The following is an 18,459-nucleotide window of genomic DNA, read 5'->3' as shown; positions in this document are numbered from 1 at the left end:
TTATATTTTATTTGGGGGGGGGGATTCTCAAAAAGAAAAAATCTGTGCTGAGCAAATTTTGTTAGAAAACATCAATCCTGAATCTGTCCCTGCATGCCCCACATCTACACACGCAAATCATGGCAGGAATTATTTTTTTGTTCTTTTTGAGGAGCTATTTATTTATATTGACTCACACCCACCCAAACACATAGTGTTTGTACAGATTTGAATGTAATGAGAGAGGGTAATAATCCTGGATGTAAGAAAAGCCCAAACTTGGGACCAGCATTTCTTCCCTTTATTTAAGGCATATTTCTGAGATGATTTCGGATTTATTATTTATACACTGAGTCAAAATTAAGGAACAATTTCTTTTATCGAACTCGATTTTTCCAAAAATTGGATATGGGCCGTTTTTATATTCAGATACTCAATTCCTGAAGCAAAGATCAGTAAAAATATACAGGATATTATCTCTTGCGGAAATTCGAGGCCATTTTTTTCCAGAGTTGGTTAGGTTTCTTTTATTTTTTATTTTTCTCAAAAAATAAGATATGCAGTGAGGTAGAGTAAACTGAATTCCTTGTCTCGACACAGATAAATAAAACCCATATTACAATGGTTTTCACTTTTTTTTCCAAAACCAGCAAGGCAGCATCTCTCTTCAAAATCATTTCCTCTACCCTTTATGGTCATCCATTGAGTAATCTATTTGATTCTGATTGTTTGCAAAGCTACAATTATTTGTTAGAGGCGCAAGGACTTGGAAAGGGTATGTTTGTTATTACCTATTAAACTTTAAAGCGGGAGCTAAAATTAAAAACACATTCCGACCTGCAAGGAACTTAACATTCTAAAAGCGAGTTAAAGATCAAGATAAATAAGAATATAAAAAATAAGAAAAATAAAAAAAATATAAAAAATAAGATGATCGTGAGGTGATGTTCTTTTATATTCCGACATTAACTGACATTCTTAACATTTTTTTCCTTTGGTAAAGTGCTACATATCTAATAAAATTATCAATGTGAGCCCCGAGCACAATACGAACAATAATTTGACTTTGTTTTTCAATGTGCGAGGGCAAAAGCGCATTTTTTTTTAATTGAACACTAACATGAAAAGGATATGGCTATAACTCGAGCTATTACTACATATTTGTTATATTAAACTGTTACTATCCCACATGCTAAATCTGTTTCAGTAGACTTATTATATACCACTGTTTACGCCACTATATTTTTTGTGTGGGATGTCAGTTTTATATTTTTATTTTCTGTATAATCATTTTTAACTTCTTTCAGTGAATTTTGAATTGAATTGATTTATAGATTTATGTATAACTTGGCAAAATCATGTTGAATTCATGAGTTTACTGGTACATTGATGAAGTTATCATTTTGTAATTTTGTTATGAAATACATGAAGTCTATGTTTTATTCACTGGAAGAAGCAATAAAAGAATACTTAAAAAAACCTGTATACATGTATTCATTGATATCTTTGTTATTTTATGAAGATGCCAATTTTAAATCGATTTCAGTGAATAAAATGCAGAATTTAAACTTTTGCAATAAAATATCCTTATATCACTCAACAGGCCGATTCGAGCACGAAGTAAGCGGGGATTTTTTGGTTTCAAATAAGTGACCTGATTTTTTTCTTTTTTATTATTCCCTGCCCGTAATTATTCCATTTATTTCTTCTTTCTCTTTTCTTTCTTCTTGGTTTCTCCTCTCCTCGCCTTTAAAATGGCTGTAATTTAATTCTTTCCTTTTTTTCTTTTTCCAATTTTGGGACATTGCCCCCCCCCAAAAAAGAAGGTTAAAACTAAAAGGCAAGGCGGGTCCCGTGGGACCGAGGTGGTTGTCTCAAATGATTTTGTCAACCAGAAATTAGCATGATTTCTTATTAGCATCGACATGTATCAGTACGGTAAAATTTGCATCGTCTATAGGTCGGTACGTGTACGTACTCCGTCGATCTCGTCGATCGCGATTTAGCATCGCGTCTTAAGCGTTGATTCGTCACATAGCAACTCGAAGCTACTTACTGTACTGCATTTTATTTTCGACACATTTCAATTTTACAGATTTATTGGTACCAAGCCTATTTTCTTGATTTTTGGATCCAGCAGTATAATTTTGAAGAATTCGTCGGTTCCACTATTTAGGTGAGTGAAAGTGAAATGATGGTTCCGCGGAATTCAGGGCGCCGGGTTCGTGCTTGGGAATTGCCAATTGCAATTGAAATGGGCTCGTTGCAAATTAACTAACCAAGGTAAGGAAGGGAGCTCCGGCAGGCGGCGCGCTTCGCTTCGCGGCCCGGAGCTGCCTGAGCTGAGTGCCCAGGGCCAGGCCGCAGGATTCATCTTACTAACCTCGCCTGTTGTGTGAGTGCGTCTGTGTATTAGTACTTCTACTTCTACGACGATACTCAGCAGGATCCATAAGTCAGGATGTAGTGCTGAGGAAATATCTTGGGTGCTCATCTGCAGTGCATACTTGTTGGTGCTTATAAAACATTGTGCTGTTTGTGCAAGTAAAAAAAAAAAAAAAAAAAAAAAAAAAAAAAAGTAGTATGATGGTGGGCCCCAAGTCTGCGCACCTAACAATTTGAGTTCAGATTTAACATGATTTTTTTCTTATTACACAAAATCTTTGAGTTGATAATGTTCCTTATATTATTAAGAGTAAGTGTACCAAATTTCTCATTAAAAAATGAAAGAAAATATAGGATTTTCTTGAAAAAACTTCGGGCTGTCATTTTCAGATTGAAAAAAAAAATGGTACCCCATGTCTGCGCACTCATTCACTTTGCACACGATTCAGGGATTTTGTTGAGAAAGGCTGCATTTTGAGGCCGTCACATGAAATGCCCGAAATTCATTATTTTCCCATCATTTTGAGTCAGATTTTTTTATGAATACCTGTCTATGTATTGCATGTGTAAAGTTCGTACTCGTTGCGTATCTTCTCTTACTAGAATCGCGCAGATACGCGGGTGCGCAGACTTGGGAGACCGCGCAGACATGGGGGAACTGACCATAAGACAAGGCAGACATGGCCTGGGTGCTCTAAGGAGTGGGGTAGAATGGGGTTGCATTAGCACTCCAAATAATTAATGCTCTTAGTCAGTAGAGGCGCACGGCCAATATGGGAGACTCAATAGGGGAGACAATCTCCCACATTGGAGACTTGCTTTGCAAAAGGACAAAAGAAACAACACCAACAAAAAGTATGAAAACATGATTTTTTCCACCCCAAATTTTGTCTCACTGACTGAGGTCAGAAGCCCATTTGTTTTGTGTGTGATTGACAACAAAAATCCTTATCAAAACAAAAGTAGACGGTGAATTTTTAAAGTAGACAGTGAAAAGGGTTAATTTTTCATGAGGAATCTGCTTATCACATTTTTATTTGCCGCCAAGACCAAGGTAATCCTTTTGCAGCAAATGTAAACAAAGGAAATTGGTCTCCCAAACTGGAGACTGTCTCTGAAATTGGATACCCAAATTCTTTACAAAAGTCTCTGATATTGGAGATAATCTCTCTCATGGGAGACAGTCTCCAATATTGTTTTTGCGCCTCTACTGTTAGTCTTACCTCGATTACAGGTATATGGACATGATGGATGAACTCTAACTTAGTCTAAGTCAAAGTGACACAGAATCCTGATGATCGAGGCACAAACCATGCAAACCGGACACTCAAATTCAAAAAAAGGGAAAAGTTAGACCTGTCGCCACTTACACCGTACACACGTATTGCGAAGTTAGAAATACAAACCTCGCACAACCAACGTGTTTACGCAATGGATTCTAGAGTTGTCGGTTACTATCGTTTCATAATAATGTTAACTGAAACTCATGCTCATTCTGCTAGTCACCAGGCCAGGGGCACTCACACATTGTACGAGGTTAGTATATGTACTGAACTCGTACAATAGACCGTGTTTGACCCTGGATTTCGAAGTAGTCGGCAAACATCGCTTCATTGCTGAAGTAATATTTGCTGAAACTCCTCACTACCCACCGGGGCTCTTGCCAGTAAGCAGCAACACATTAAATAAATATGAAAATAATCTAAAAATAATAAACATTAAAAAAGGGCAAATTTCGCTTACCACGGCCTCAAAAGTGACTTCGCTTGTCTCTTCTACGAAAATACAAGGAAGCCCGTTGGTGGTGCTAATAATTTCACAACCTTGATTCAGCTCCTCGGTAATTATATAACTGTATCTAAATTCTTTGAATGCGCAATCCTTATGATTAATTTACTAATTATGGGCACCAATAAATAAAATACCTTCAAAAACATAATTAAATATTATTGGTGATGATAACATGTATTTGTAATTAATTTAAAAAGATGACTAATAAAAAAAAATGAAAATAATATACGTGGCTGGAAAGAAATTAGCAGTACAAGCTTTAACGAACGTCAATAATACGTATACGGTATCCCAAAGTCTATACAATAAAAAGATTGGACACTTCACGGACTTCGCGTAATGCCTTGCGTCGATTTGCGTGTAAAATAGTGTAGGTGCCTAGTCTTTCCCTTGTGTCTTTGATATGAATATAAATCGCGCGTCCTCTAGGCAAAAATTGATATCCACGCTGATCAGTTTTCATCTCCGTAAAATCTTCACTAAAGATCAAGAAAATATACATGTTTTTTAAAAGAAACTTCAAGGAGAAGTCACGGAAGGATCTAAATGATTCGGTAAGTGTCATAGCAGAATGTGATATATAAAATTATAGGTAATATTTTAGGTGGGCAAAAGCCCAGAAAGTTTAAGAAGTGTAGTGTGTGTCGCGTGCATACGACTGATATTCCTTCTCACGCGAGATGCTTTGAACCCATGGGTGGGCCAGGGGCGGTATTCTGAAAGCTCAATTAGCGGTCAATTAGCATTTTGGTATTCTGAAAAATCACTTACATGTAATGTAAGTGCCCATTCTTTATTTGGCAGGGTTGCGTTGCACACACTTGCAATAGACCGCGCAAAGACTTCATTGAGTAGTTACAAGACTTGGTATTCTGAAAAGTCTCATAGCGCTCAATTAGCGGACTTTCCAGTGGGTAAAGATAATTGTGATAAGAGGTCAGTCTCATCACCACCTCTTGCTAAATGTGGCTTTCATTTCTTATACATGTAAATATCATCAAATCGGTTTAATACTGTGACCAAAATTAGGAGGAAGGTAGAGAATGAAGGAGAAAGGTACAAAAGGGGAATAGAATAAATGGGAAGAAGGTAGTATATAGAAACAAGTAAAATAAGGAATAGGGAGTGTATTTGGTAATAAAGAAATTAGAAAAGAGGGGAAAAAGAAATAGGAATTGTGCGACTATTTTTCTATATTTTTTTAATTATTAGCATCATTAAGTATTTTGTTTTTGCACAATATTTTGACAATAGTGAGATTGCCAAATTACGGTAGGTGCATCAATGTTCAGGGGTGAATCAAACCTTGTTTCCAACAATAAGAGAATAAGCATAAACCCCTTTATTTTTAGTATTTAAATTAATATTCCCTCATGGAATAAAATACAAAATAAGAAAAAATAGGGAGTGATGCCATCGTTTTCCCCAACTATAAAATCTCAAATGTCATAACTTTTGTACACCCAATTTTAATAAGATTGGCTAATTCGGCTCAGTAGGGGAGTGGCCTAAAGGGAGTTAATTGAGCACTAATAGAGTTTTCAGAATACGAATTTGGAAGTACATTAGCGCTCCATTAAATGGGTAACTTATGAGGATATTTAAGTGGAAACTTACAAGACTTTTCAGAATACCCCCCAGGGCTTTTTCTGGTGAAAAGGGTTTCATTTCCAATTTTAAAAATATTTTTCCTTATAAAATTTAAAAATCACATAAAAAAGCAAAATCGCTTTCCTCGGCCCACTCACACAAGCATGCGAGGTTAGTATAACTTCGCACAATGCATGTGATTTCATAGTGCATTTAGACGTTTATATTCATCACACGAATGTGAGGGAATAAAACACTCTCAAACTCTCACTATTTCTTCACTATGTAAATTTAAAATTTCTAAAATGACTTAATTTTAAAAATATAGTCAAAATTATTTATTAACAAGTGGAATGCCTCTGGCCGTCTCACCTGCATCACGCGGTTCAATATACATTGTAGCAGCAGTGCTGACTTTGAATACTTCTCTAACTCGCACAAGATGTTCAGTGATACATGGTTACTCTTACATGTATGTCCACTTTTTATGAACTAGACCAATAAACAGAGATATGATGGTTATTCAACAAAAAACCCCAACATGGCCAAAGTTCATTGACCTTACATGACCTTTGACCTTGATCATGTGACCTGAAACTCGAACAGGATGTTCAGTGATACTTGATTACTCTTATGTACAAGTTTCATGAATCAGATCCATAAACTTTCAAAGTTATGATGGTAATTCAACGGATTCGGCCAAAGTTCATTGACCCTAAATGACCTTTGACCTTAATCATGAGACCTGAAACTTGCACAAAATGTTCAGTGATGCTTGATTACTATTATGTCCAAGTTTCATGAATCAGATCCATAAACTTTCAAAGTTATGATGGTAATTCAACAGATACACCCAATTCGGCCAAAGTTCATTGACCTTTGACCTTGGTATGTGACCTGAAACGCGCACAGGATGTTCAGTGATACTTGATTACTCTAATGTCCAAGTTTAATGAACTAGACCAATAAACTTTCAAAGTTATGATGGTAATTCAACGGATTCGGCCAAAGTTCATTGACCCTAAATGACCTTTGACCTTAATCATGAGACCTGAAACTTGCACAAAATGTTCAGTGATGCTTGATTACTATTATGTCCAAGTTTCATGAATCAGATCCATAAACTTTCAAAATTATGATGGGAATTCAACAGATATCCCCAATTCGGCCAAAGTTCATTGACCCTAAATGACCTTTGACCGTGGTCATGTGACGTGAAACTCATGTAGGATGTTCAGTGATACTTGATTAACCTTATGTCCAAGTTTCATGAACTAGGTCCATATATTTTCTAAGTTATGATGACATTTCAAAAACTTAACCTCAGGTTAAGATTTCGATGTTGATTCCTCCAACATGGTCTAAGTTCATTGACCCTAAATGACCTTTGACCATGGTCATGTGACATGAAACTCTAATAGGATGTTCAGTAATACTTGATTAACCTTATGGCCAAGTTTTATTAACTAGGTCCATATACTGTCTAAGTTATGACGTCATTTCAAAAACTTAACCTCAGGTTAAGATTTGATGTTGACGCCGCCGCCGCCGTCGGAAAAGCGGCGCCTATAGTCTCACTTTGCTTTGCAGGTGAGACAAAAATGATTTTTAACGCTTACCTCCAAATCTTGGCCAGGATACTCCGTCCGGTCCGTCAGCAGATCCTTAATACTGCGGTGGAATTTACGCAAACAAAATACGAATTTTTCCTATCGAACATTTCCTATCGAACAGTCTCGATTCAAGTCATCGGCGCATAATAGGAAATCAAAAATCAACAGGTTGCATCTCATGTATATACTTATAGGTAAAGTACGCCATCTTTTGACAAGATGATGATGAAAGTGGTTTGAACGAGCAAGAAAATAATGCTGAGCTCCTAGAATGTAGTGGGGGCCACTTCCATTGACAAGTGGATACCATGCATGACCATGGGGTCTCGAAAAGCACCCTAAACAGGTAATTTCCATATTCTGAAAATGCACCCCTTAACAAGTATAGTCGTGTGAAACTCTACCCTTATAGGGGAATGAAACCTTTGGAACAAATAGGCTTGTATAGAAACAGAAAAATCAAAGAATAAGAATAAAGAAAGTTTGAGAAAAATCGGACAAATAGTGAGAAAGTTATGAGCATTTGAATATTGCAATCACTAATGCTATGGTGATCCTCACATTGGCAATGCGACAAGGATGTGTGATGTCACTGATGAACAACTTTCCCTTTGGTGGACTATAAAATACCCTCAAAATGTCTCTTTTTGCTTTTTCTTATGATGATACAAACTCGTTATCCATATGTATTCTTAAAAATATGTATTACATGCCCTCATGTAAACAGAACACATGATTTATGGATAGATGTGATAAAAGAGGCAATTCTAGTGAAATATATACTAAAGTAATGGGGAGAGTTGTTCACACGTGACATCACACATCTTTGTCGCATTGCCAATTTGCTATCTCCATAGCATTAGTGATCGCAATATTCAAATGCTCATAACTTTCTCATTATTTGTCCGATTTTTCTCAAACTTTCGTTGATCTGTTTCTTTGATTTTTCTGTTTTCACACAAGCTATCTTGTTCCAATGGTTTCATTCTCCTTTAACAAGTATGATGGGGTGTCCACTTTTCAAAAATATTCATCAGGCTTTATTTTTTTCACAAAATATTCATAATTTATACAAAACCAATTCAATAAATAGTTACCACATTGACGGCAAGATCATAAACTATAAAATCATGGACGAAAATGTAAAGTAGGTCAAGGGGTTTTGCCGGTATCGCGATCTCAAAATTCTATTCCGATCGGCGAATGCGCGCTGTGCTGGAAAACAGTTCAGAAAAAGTGTGACCTAACTTCGCTGACCAAAGTTTTTGTGGAGATTTAAACAAAAACTCAAGCTAAAAAAGTGAAATATATCAGATTGATGGGAAATGCTATAGAATTGGTTAGTACCACATTTAATTCACATTTTTGATGATTTCTGCTTGCAAAATGGTGATATTGTGATGCTTGTTGAGAATATCAGATTTCTTCAAAATGGGCGCTAACCGTGACAGATTTGCTGATCTTTTGCCAATATTTTCATGAATACTGAACTCATCCTAAAGAAACTTACACCAAAGGGTAATTTTAGCTCGGATATTAGCTAGTTTTTTTAGATAATGACAGTCCACGAAGTATGGACACGCGCGAAGTTTGGACTCACTGCCATATTGGAAAACAAAAGGATACTCTTGGCAAATATTCCCTGAATTGAACCCCTAAACAAGCACATTAATATTTTATTGTTATGTCACGGGTCCTTCGGTTGTTTACACATAATTTGGATTAATACGACCCCACCTTCCACACCTCGCGCAAATCGGAAAAATCTGAAAATCTGAAAAGTTGCTTCGCATGTCTCTTCCACGGAAATAAAAGGAAGGTCGTTAGTGGCGCTAATACGATTCACAACCTTAATTCAGCTTGTGGGTATTTAAAAAACTAGATTCTTGATTCATTGTATGCGCAATTCCCATGATTGTTTGATAAAATATAGACACCAATAAATGCAATAACTTAAAAATATACTTTTTATATTATGTTTGCTGACGGTAATACGTTTTGGAAAACATTCAAAGCGATGACAAATAAAAAAAAATTGAAAATTTTATGTACCTTGAATGAAGACCACAATGCTACCGTTCGTTGACAAATGTTCCTCCAAAGTCTATACAGTAAAAAGACTGGACACTTTGCCGACTTCGCGTAACGCTTTGCATCGATTTCTGTGTAAAATAGTTTTTGTGCCTTGTCTTTCTCTTGAAATGTCTTTAATATAAAGATATTTTGCGCGCCCTCTTTAGCTACCATAAATAACAGACTACATGTACATGTATGAACTGCATCCGTGGATTAACCGCACTTCCAACTTTGGACTAAAAAGAAAAAAAAAAGATTTCAAAGTATCAAAAGAGATAACCGGTATAAGGAAATCTGCTGTTCTTGATCAATTCATCTACAAATGACAGCAAGAAAGAAAGGTCCTGACAATATTGGCCACTTACACACTCACCCACCTCACAGTCACAGTGTTCACACACAGCACTGCCGTTCTTGTACATTGCAAGTACGATACGGTACCGGTACATCACATCACATTATCATCAAATTAAGTACTGTGTCTTTCCCGTCTTAAGCTGACGCACGGGTAGTAATTTCGTAATGGGATGTCGACGTACTTTGGGGGAGGGGGGGCGGGTTAAAATGAATAGGGACAGCTAAAATCGCACTAGCTCTTGCACTTGATGATATTGGCACATTTACTGATATAAATAAACTACTTTTTTGTATAGCTTGGTGGCCATATTTAAGGGGGGGGGGGGGTTCCAAAGTACAGTAGATCATTATCTTATTCAATAATGTAATGTATCTTCTTTGGTATACCTGAAGCTCCCAGAAAGAAATAACCATAAGATTAAGAAGCAGTATCCAAACAAAATTGTTGTCGACCTATATTGAGTGAAGCTACATAGAAATTAAGCAATAATCTTCATTCCAATTTTAGTTGGGCAGACATAGCACCCCCTTCCATACACTCCAACACCCATTACATCTTCATTTATTTTTGTTTGTCTTTTCAGATTGGCCAGTGACTGATAAAAAGCAAGATTGGCTTGTATTAAAGTGAAGTCCAGTTTGGTGTCACTATGGGACTGTTTGATATTTTTAAATCGTTGTTTGGGAGCAGTAAGAAGAAGGCTCATGTTCTCTGTGTAGGACTTGACAACAGTGGAAAGAGTACAATTATCAACCAACTCAAGTCTCCTGAGGTTTGTAAAATGTATCAGAATTAAATATAAAATCTGGTACTGGTGAAACGTTCACAAAATTAAACAAAACTTGCACAGAATTATAAAATCATATGATCTGGCAAACAATTTTTCAGGAAATGTATTGCAGAGCCTGTCCGTTTATAGTGTTGTCAAACAAGTTATGCTGTTTCCCGTTTCAGTGAAGATTATTGCATACATCAGTATGGAAAGTCAGGGAATTTGGAAAAATTTGTGAAAATTCATGGAATTGCATTTACCTCTTGGCTATTATAATCGGTGTTCATGATTTCCATTTTTCCCAGTTTTGTCACATCCCAAATTCTACATAACTCCAGGGACATCACAGGAAGTCATGGAAAGCAGAAATTTAGTCATGGAATTCTGTTTTCAAATTTCTGTGGGAACCCATATGTGCAAACTTCAAGAATTATACCATGAAAATTTGATGCAAATTGCTTGATATCCAAGAAGCTTAAAATGGCATCAATCCCCAAAGTGACCACATTCTTTCTCTTACAAATAAAAAAACCCAATAGTTTGTGTGATGTATTTCCAAATAGTTGAATAAAGGTATCTCCAGTAGCTTTTTTTTCCTTTTTCAGGGCTATTTTTCACAACTTAATGCTTAAATCTTCAGCATTGGATAAGCTTTAACATTGCAACGAATGGGGATCTCCAGGGCTCCTTATTAACCAGGGCTCTTTTGAGAATTTTGGGGACTAAATAGCCCTTTCCCTGTTGTATACATTGAATATAACTACATAATACTTGTTACTTTTCCTTCTGTCTTTTTTTTACTTTAGACCAAAACGGAAGATGTAGTACCTACAGTTGGTTTCACGGTTGAGAAGTTTACTTCGCCTAGTGTACATTTTACAGTCTTTGATATGTCTGGTCAGGGAAGATATAGAGATCTATGGGCACATTATTATAAGTAAGTACATGTATGTATGTTTTCATTCATGAATGAATGCAAGGAATGTTCCCCAGGGAGTGGAAATTGTGAATTTTCGTGTGGGATTGAAATGAATCCAATGACCGGGGTAATAATATGCTGTTTGGGCCATTCGCTTAGGCCCCTTTTACACCTTCACGGATGCAACACGGATCATCACGGATCTCAGTCCGTGATGATCCGGGGTGCCAAATTTGTATTTTCCTAGCATTCCCGGAGTGAGTACGGAGTTAACTGGTTATTAGCACGGATATGTACGGAAAAGTACGGAGTCTACAAGGATAGGCAAGGTAGCAATAGGGATCCTGTTTGATATGCTCCCGGAGCCAACACGGAATACCCGGATGATCACGGATGTTACTGGGTCTTTACACGGACCTTAACGGTTGCTCACATTCTGTACTGGCTAGAATGAAGTTTCGTCCCTTTTTGCAGCATCTGGAGCATGCTCGTGCTTGGTTATGAATACGAACTATTGTTCATGTACGCAAACAAGCCTGAGTCATATCGATTATTTTGAAAACCGGTGTTCGACAGCTCTAATTCGATCGAACATCGATGCATCGAATATTGAAGGCGGGGAAAATTTAGTCTTTTGTGTTTGCGTCGATGCGATGCGCTTTGCATATATGCACTACGCACTGACGGTATGCGCTGGCGTTGGCCGGGTGAGCGTTGCACAAGCAGATGACAGCAAAGTTCGTTTGTATTTTCCATGATCACAAAACACACAAAAAAAGGCCGGGGACCAAAGCAGAATTCTTCCCAAACATCTTCAACAATGATATTTGCAGATGACAACATATAAGTTTAAAATGAAACAATAATAAAGACATGAATCACGCAGAGTCGATCCGAATGATTTTCGGTCAACTAGCATTCGCAGTCCATTCACCAGCCCCGTCCGCAGCTAGCTCCGTACACTCACTCTCCCGAAACGACAGGCGTGCTTGACGTCAGCGCCAGCAAACAAGTGCAATCAACGGAGAGCGCTGTAACTTGCCTGAGATTGCGTAGTTGGATCCAAAATGAGCTCCAAATAAATTTATGGGAATAAATACGTAATTTTCTCTGGATGGTCATTTGAATTGCTATTTAATGCTGATATAACGATTGTGAGGAAAGATTGTGGAATATGAGTTATGACGATGTTCGAGAATTAATCCTGATAATGACAATCCAGTTTTTTAGACGCAATTGAGCATGCGATCAAAATAAATACGAATGTTTCGAATCGAGCCCTAAATTCATCTAAATTATTACGATTTAACAAGATTTTATGGTCATACTAAGAATATTGACGATGTCAGCAAAGTATGTTATGTTCATATGGAAGAATTAATACTGGCCGGATTATTTCTATTGTTATTCCATCTCTGGACGTCTCCTCCAAGCTCCGAGAAAATAAGCACAATGCACATGCGTGTTCGATGACGTATGACATATTTTCCCATTCATGAAATCAGAGCCCAAAGTTGGGCACAAACTAGCTTCAAATTGATGGGAAAAAAAACCAAACGCAGTTTTCTCTGTTTTTTCATGTAAAATGTTATTATATGGTGATATTACGAACTTGAACAGAGTTTTTGCATGTAGACAATGTTCGAGAATCAATCCTGATGTGATGATTATTTTTTTTAGACAAGTGCACTATAGCTCGAAGTCAAGTCGATCGTCATGAGATGTCCGCCATTGAAAATTGAAACGAAATACAAACGTTTCACATCAAGCTCTAAATTCATATTAATGATTATCATATGCAAATTATTGTTAAATATTACGATTAAATAATGTTCTATGGTCATGATATTAATATTGTTCATGAAAGCAAGATTTATTTTACGTTGATCGCGTCAATTTCCGGCCATTTTCTGGTTTGATTAAAGAACAGTACTGCGCATGCACGATCGATGGCCATGACTTCCATTCATGAATTCATCGTGCATAAATTATCTCGGCACGAGCAGACGAGTAAGCTCGAACTATGATCGAAATAAACTTAAAATTAATGGTGAATAGCATCATAATTACTCAATCGGTTTCATTTTGGGGGCAATAGAAATTAAGTAAGTAGTAGTAAAGTTGGACATTACTGATATTTTGATGATTGATTGTGTAAACCAAACGAATCGGCCGGCCGACGTATTTTTTGTAATTTTTTTTCGATGCACCGATTTTGCAAAATCTGCACCGGTGTTCGATGACATCGATCGAACACCGATTTTAAAATCGATTCGACTCAGGCTTACAAACAATACAAACATTTGACCCCGGATAAAGCCGGTATCAACAAGGATCACACGGTTTTTACAAGGAGCCTCCCGGGTGCATTCGGTAGCTACACGGATGTACAAGGAGGCTACAAGGATGAACACGGATGATTATCAGTCCATGTACTCTGGGATGAAAAATTGAACATGTTCAATTTTTCTCCCGGACATGCCGGTACATCAAGGATGGCGCCGGATGAGTAGCAGGAGTGTACACGGTAGTCCCGGACTGTACACGGATGACCCCGGATTGACAATCCGGGATGATCCGTGTTGCTTCCGTGAAGGTGTAAAAGGGGCTTTAGGGCCATTCTGGGAAAAGCACTATATAAAAATTTGCTATTATTATTATATTATTCATGATACTACTATATTGAATCACTCAGAATGGGATACCAGAGATATTTCACAAGAAAATATAGTCTTGAATGAGTGCAGTATTGGCAGGAACAGTGTAGAATTATCTGGCATCCCATATTAGACATCTCAATAGTTGTGTCAGACTATAAAACAGATCATAGATGACAGTTGTAAGGTTTTTATCTGGTTTCATGCCCAGGTAACTTTCAATTTCAGGCTTTTATTATGCTCTGTTGTACAACCAGTATGGGGAGTTTACATTGTTTAGCTTATTTTCACCTCAGTGATTAAAACCTCATTCCTTAACCCTACAAGGACTGAGCAATTTGAGATCTATTCATGTATTGAGGATGCTGAGCATGCTTTTTATATTTACCAATTTTTTTCATGCAAAGCATTGAGTGGGGCATAATGCCCCCGATGGACTTTCAAAAATAAAAAGAAGAATTTATATCCTCCCTTTACCTGTCTTCATTAAAAATGACTTATCTCTTTATAATAGTCTTTGACTTGCAAATGGTCATCAATGTATCAGTGTGGTCCTTTCCCAAAAGCAGTTATTTTAAAAATGAATACAGGATTAAACGATAAGTTGACTCACAATTTGTCATTTGTTTTATTGCAGAGATGCTCAAGGCATTATATTTGTTATTGACAGCAGTGATAAGCTGAGAGTGGTGGTGGCTAAATCAGAGCTGGAAGAGCTATTAAACCATCCAGGTAATTGATCTCCTTTCACGACACTCTCACTTTGTTTCACACATACATGTACACACATTCTACAAGAAAAGATAAATACAGCCATGGAAACTTAGTTTTAATAATTACATGTACATTACATGTATTTCATATTTGTGCATGTTAGCAGGCAGGGTAGAAAATGATTTTATTTTCAGAGTTTATTCTTCCACATCGAGGTGATTTTAGAATTTTGGGGGCTATTCTTTGATTTTAAGGGCTACATTTAAGATGTAACAAGTAATTATGCAGGAAAAGCAAATATTACAGTATTCTGCCATAGTTTGAATATTGATTTTCTTAATAATCTTGAATATTACTTGTGACAGATCTTGGGGTGACTATAGAAAGAATAGTCGCTTCAAAGTAGGCATTTTCGAGGAATTTTAGGGGCTATTTGGACTGTCATTAAGGGTGAAATCGCCCGTCACCCTCAAGTGTTTCCTACGCTGTTAGTAGGTCGAACAGATGAAGATGTTTCAAATTATAATGAATTTCAATGAGTATGTGAATGGTGGTTTATTTGTCAAAATGAGGTTGAAATAGATGTCTATATACTTTACCCCTTCCCCTTCCTCACATATTTGCTGTTGTTAGTAGATGTACATTTTGTTGTTAAGATTACAACTTGTTTCATTCGCATGATTTGTATAAATATATCCTCGCACGCACCACGAACCGTCCTCTCTGTTACGATGCCCACTGTGGTGTAAATAATTCACTTCAACAAAATGTAAAGATACGGGATGAAACCATGGAACCTGAACTGTCGAACATAGACACCGGTAAATGATTTGCTCTCCTTGTAGGTGCACTTATTGCTGGTTTTAAAAACCTTTTTTTTTTAAATGCGTTCTCTGCAAAACTAACTTTCTCATTGAAGTGCGCAGAGAGGACGGTTGGCGGTGCGTGCGACGATATTATGCATTGTTTCTCAACATTTTCATTCTTTTAATGGGAACTACCTTGTTTAAGTCTAAGCTTTTTTGTAGATTCTATTTTTTTTCTCTGTTACTGCAGATACATGTAGTTGTTAGGAAGGACAATGGATGTGTTTACTTCTTGCAGTTGATATTGATAATTCCTTTCTTCCTTTTCAGACATCAAGTCTAGATCAATACCCATCCTGTTCTTTGCCAATAAAATGGATTTACGAGATTCCCTGTCATCTGTTCAGTGTTGTAAACTGCTGGAAATGGAATCAAAGAATGCCAATTGTCCGTGGCATATATGCGCTAGCAATGCACTGACTGGAGAGGGATTACATGAAGGTATTGAATGGCTAACAGGTATGTATAATAATGTCATGGCTGTATACCTTGATAGCTTTACTCTCAGAATCAGTGATGAAAAATGATAAGTCCTTTACTATTTGAATAATAGCATAATAGTTCAATAAATTTCAGAATCATATCATTCAACCTTTACTATAAATGCTTTAGACAAGCTTGCTTCTATCTATATCATTGTTTTTTTTTCTCTCAGTCTTGTCATATTTTCAAAATTTGTATAGATCTAATGCATTTACATGTAAAAGAAAATCATATGGATGACGCCCCTGTTTGAAAGGGTTATACACATATCATGTCATGGTTTACAAAAATATTTCAATTAGTGTGTAGTAAAACCACATACACATCATCTCAATTATTCCCCTCTTACCTCTCCCAAATATTGTCTACAGATCAATTGAAGAATTCAAACCGATAACTGTAGGAAGTACTGCAATGGACACTAGAACACCTTGTGTAGTGGATAGCTGTTGTAAGAATAGAGACTCTTGGAGATCTTTGTTGGAGGTCATCCTAACAGATTTGTTTATGTCAGCAGACTGGAGATGGTTGTATGGAATTTTCTAGATCATGGCAAAGTAACAAGCAGTTCAGAGCAGTTTGTATTCATCTTGTCATAAAAACGACCGGTAATAGCCACTGATAAATTTAAATCATGGAGAATTCTATTTGTGCACCTACATGTAGATCTCACAATGTAGCAGATGTGCATCATGAATAACTTGTGATTCCTGTTTGTGAAAATGAATATCTCCCACTGGATGACAAGGATTGCACTATGAGTGAACAATGGACTACTCTTGCACAGCATACCAATGTCTGCATGCACATTTCAGCTATGAGAACCTAGAGATGAGCTATAATGATTTCATGCTTTTTATACTCAATGAATTTTTGATGTTTGGAATCCAGTTTGCATGAGTGTTGCTATGTCACACAATCCAGTATCATGTCAATGTATAATAGCCAATGGTTTGATTCAAACGTGGTTAAATTTGGTCAAACTTTTAAGGATTGCCAGATGTCAACACTAAGCACAGATTATTTGAATACTGTGGCAAAACTATGCCCAAAAATAAATATGTTGTGAAATAAGAGGAATATGGTGATACAAGTACATGTACACCACAAATTTTGATGAATTGTTAGTTGCATCATTTTTGCTATGATCGTAGCAGAGATAAGATGAAACCTAGTATTCCATTAGAGTGGACTAAAAATTGTGTGTATTCTAAGATTAAGCTAGGTTTGAATTCCTTTTTTTTTTATAAATTAAAATTTCCGTTCATTTGCATACATTATGCTAAGATTGTATCTGTGAATTGGCTTATTCTATAGAAACCAGCCTGAAGATGTAGAATAAAAACTGGCAACAAATTAACTACATGTAATAAGTTGCCTCTTTCAAAGAAAAATGTATTCAGGTGTACTGCCATTACCATTGATCTGCATTGTCAGTGCTGCCCGTTTCATGTGAAAGTGAGCAAGAATATCTGCCAAACCAGAATATTAAAAATATTGGCTAATGGCTAAGCTATATTATTATTTTTTTTCTTTCTAGAGTTTAATGATACTATTGGTGGACTCAGGACTTTTCTCTGTCAAAGAAAGAACAAATAATATTTGATAGCAAAATGATTATAATATATTTCACACGTATTATGCTCACATGTATCATACCTGAATATCTCTAAGTGCTTCACTAATGCATGTACTGTATATTATTACCACAGTCATTGTATTTGGACCTATCTGCATAGAGTAATACATGCACATCCACTCTCTGGGGAGTGTTTCACTATTATGAAGGTGTTCGGGTACACAATACCTGGCTGGAGAATGATGTCTTGCCGTAGATGCTTATGCCACATTAGGATTCAAATGCACATACGTGTTCGCACCAAACTAGGGCAAGGGGGCGGTGGGGTTCCACTCAATTTTTTATACGCATGTCCTACGGGACGTTTTATGGTATCACGCTTGGTGTCCGTCTGTCCGTCGAACCTAAGCTCATATAATTTGGTGTGTATAATACTAGCATGGATCCCAGGAAGCCTTTTGATTTTGAGGTCAAAAGTCATAGGTCAAGGTCACAGTGACATGTTTTCATCTTACCCTTCTGCAGTCATTGTAAATGCGATAACTTCATTTTAACTTAACCCAGGCTCATATAATTTGGTGTGTATGTTACAAACATGTATCCCAGGAAGCCTATTTATGTTGAAGTCAAAGGTCAATGTCACAGTGACATGTTTTCATCTTACCCCTCTGCAGTCC

The 18,459-nt window shown here is 36.7% G+C and overlaps 1 protein-coding gene across 1 annotated transcript; it reads left to right on the top strand.

Moving 5' to 3' along the window:
- The first annotated feature begins 2,043 nt into the window (after window positions 1-2,043).
- LOC121414292 (ADP-ribosylation factor-like protein 6) lies at window positions 2,044-17,078 on the top strand. Its single transcript, XM_041607419.1, has 6 exons — window positions 2,044-2,155; window positions 10,376-10,564; window positions 11,371-11,501; window positions 14,778-14,872; window positions 15,991-16,179; window positions 16,575-17,078. The coding sequence occupies exons 2-6, from the start codon at window positions 10,442-10,444 to the stop codon at window positions 16,598-16,600; spliced, it is 564 nt and encodes a 187-aa protein (XP_041463353.1). The 5' UTR covers window positions 2,044-2,155; window positions 10,376-10,441; the 3' UTR covers window positions 16,601-17,078.
- Window positions 17,079-18,459: the final 1,381 nt, after the last annotated feature.

This window comes from Lytechinus variegatus, chromosome 4 (genome assembly GCF_018143015.1).
Source record: "Lytechinus variegatus isolate NC3 chromosome 4, Lvar_3.0, whole genome shotgun sequence".
Lineage (NCBI taxonomy): Eukaryota > Metazoa > Echinodermata > Echinoidea > Temnopleuroida > Toxopneustidae > Lytechinus > Lytechinus variegatus.
The sequence above is the reverse complement of the archived record's forward strand: the minus strand, read 5'-3'. Positions and strand labels throughout refer to the sequence as shown.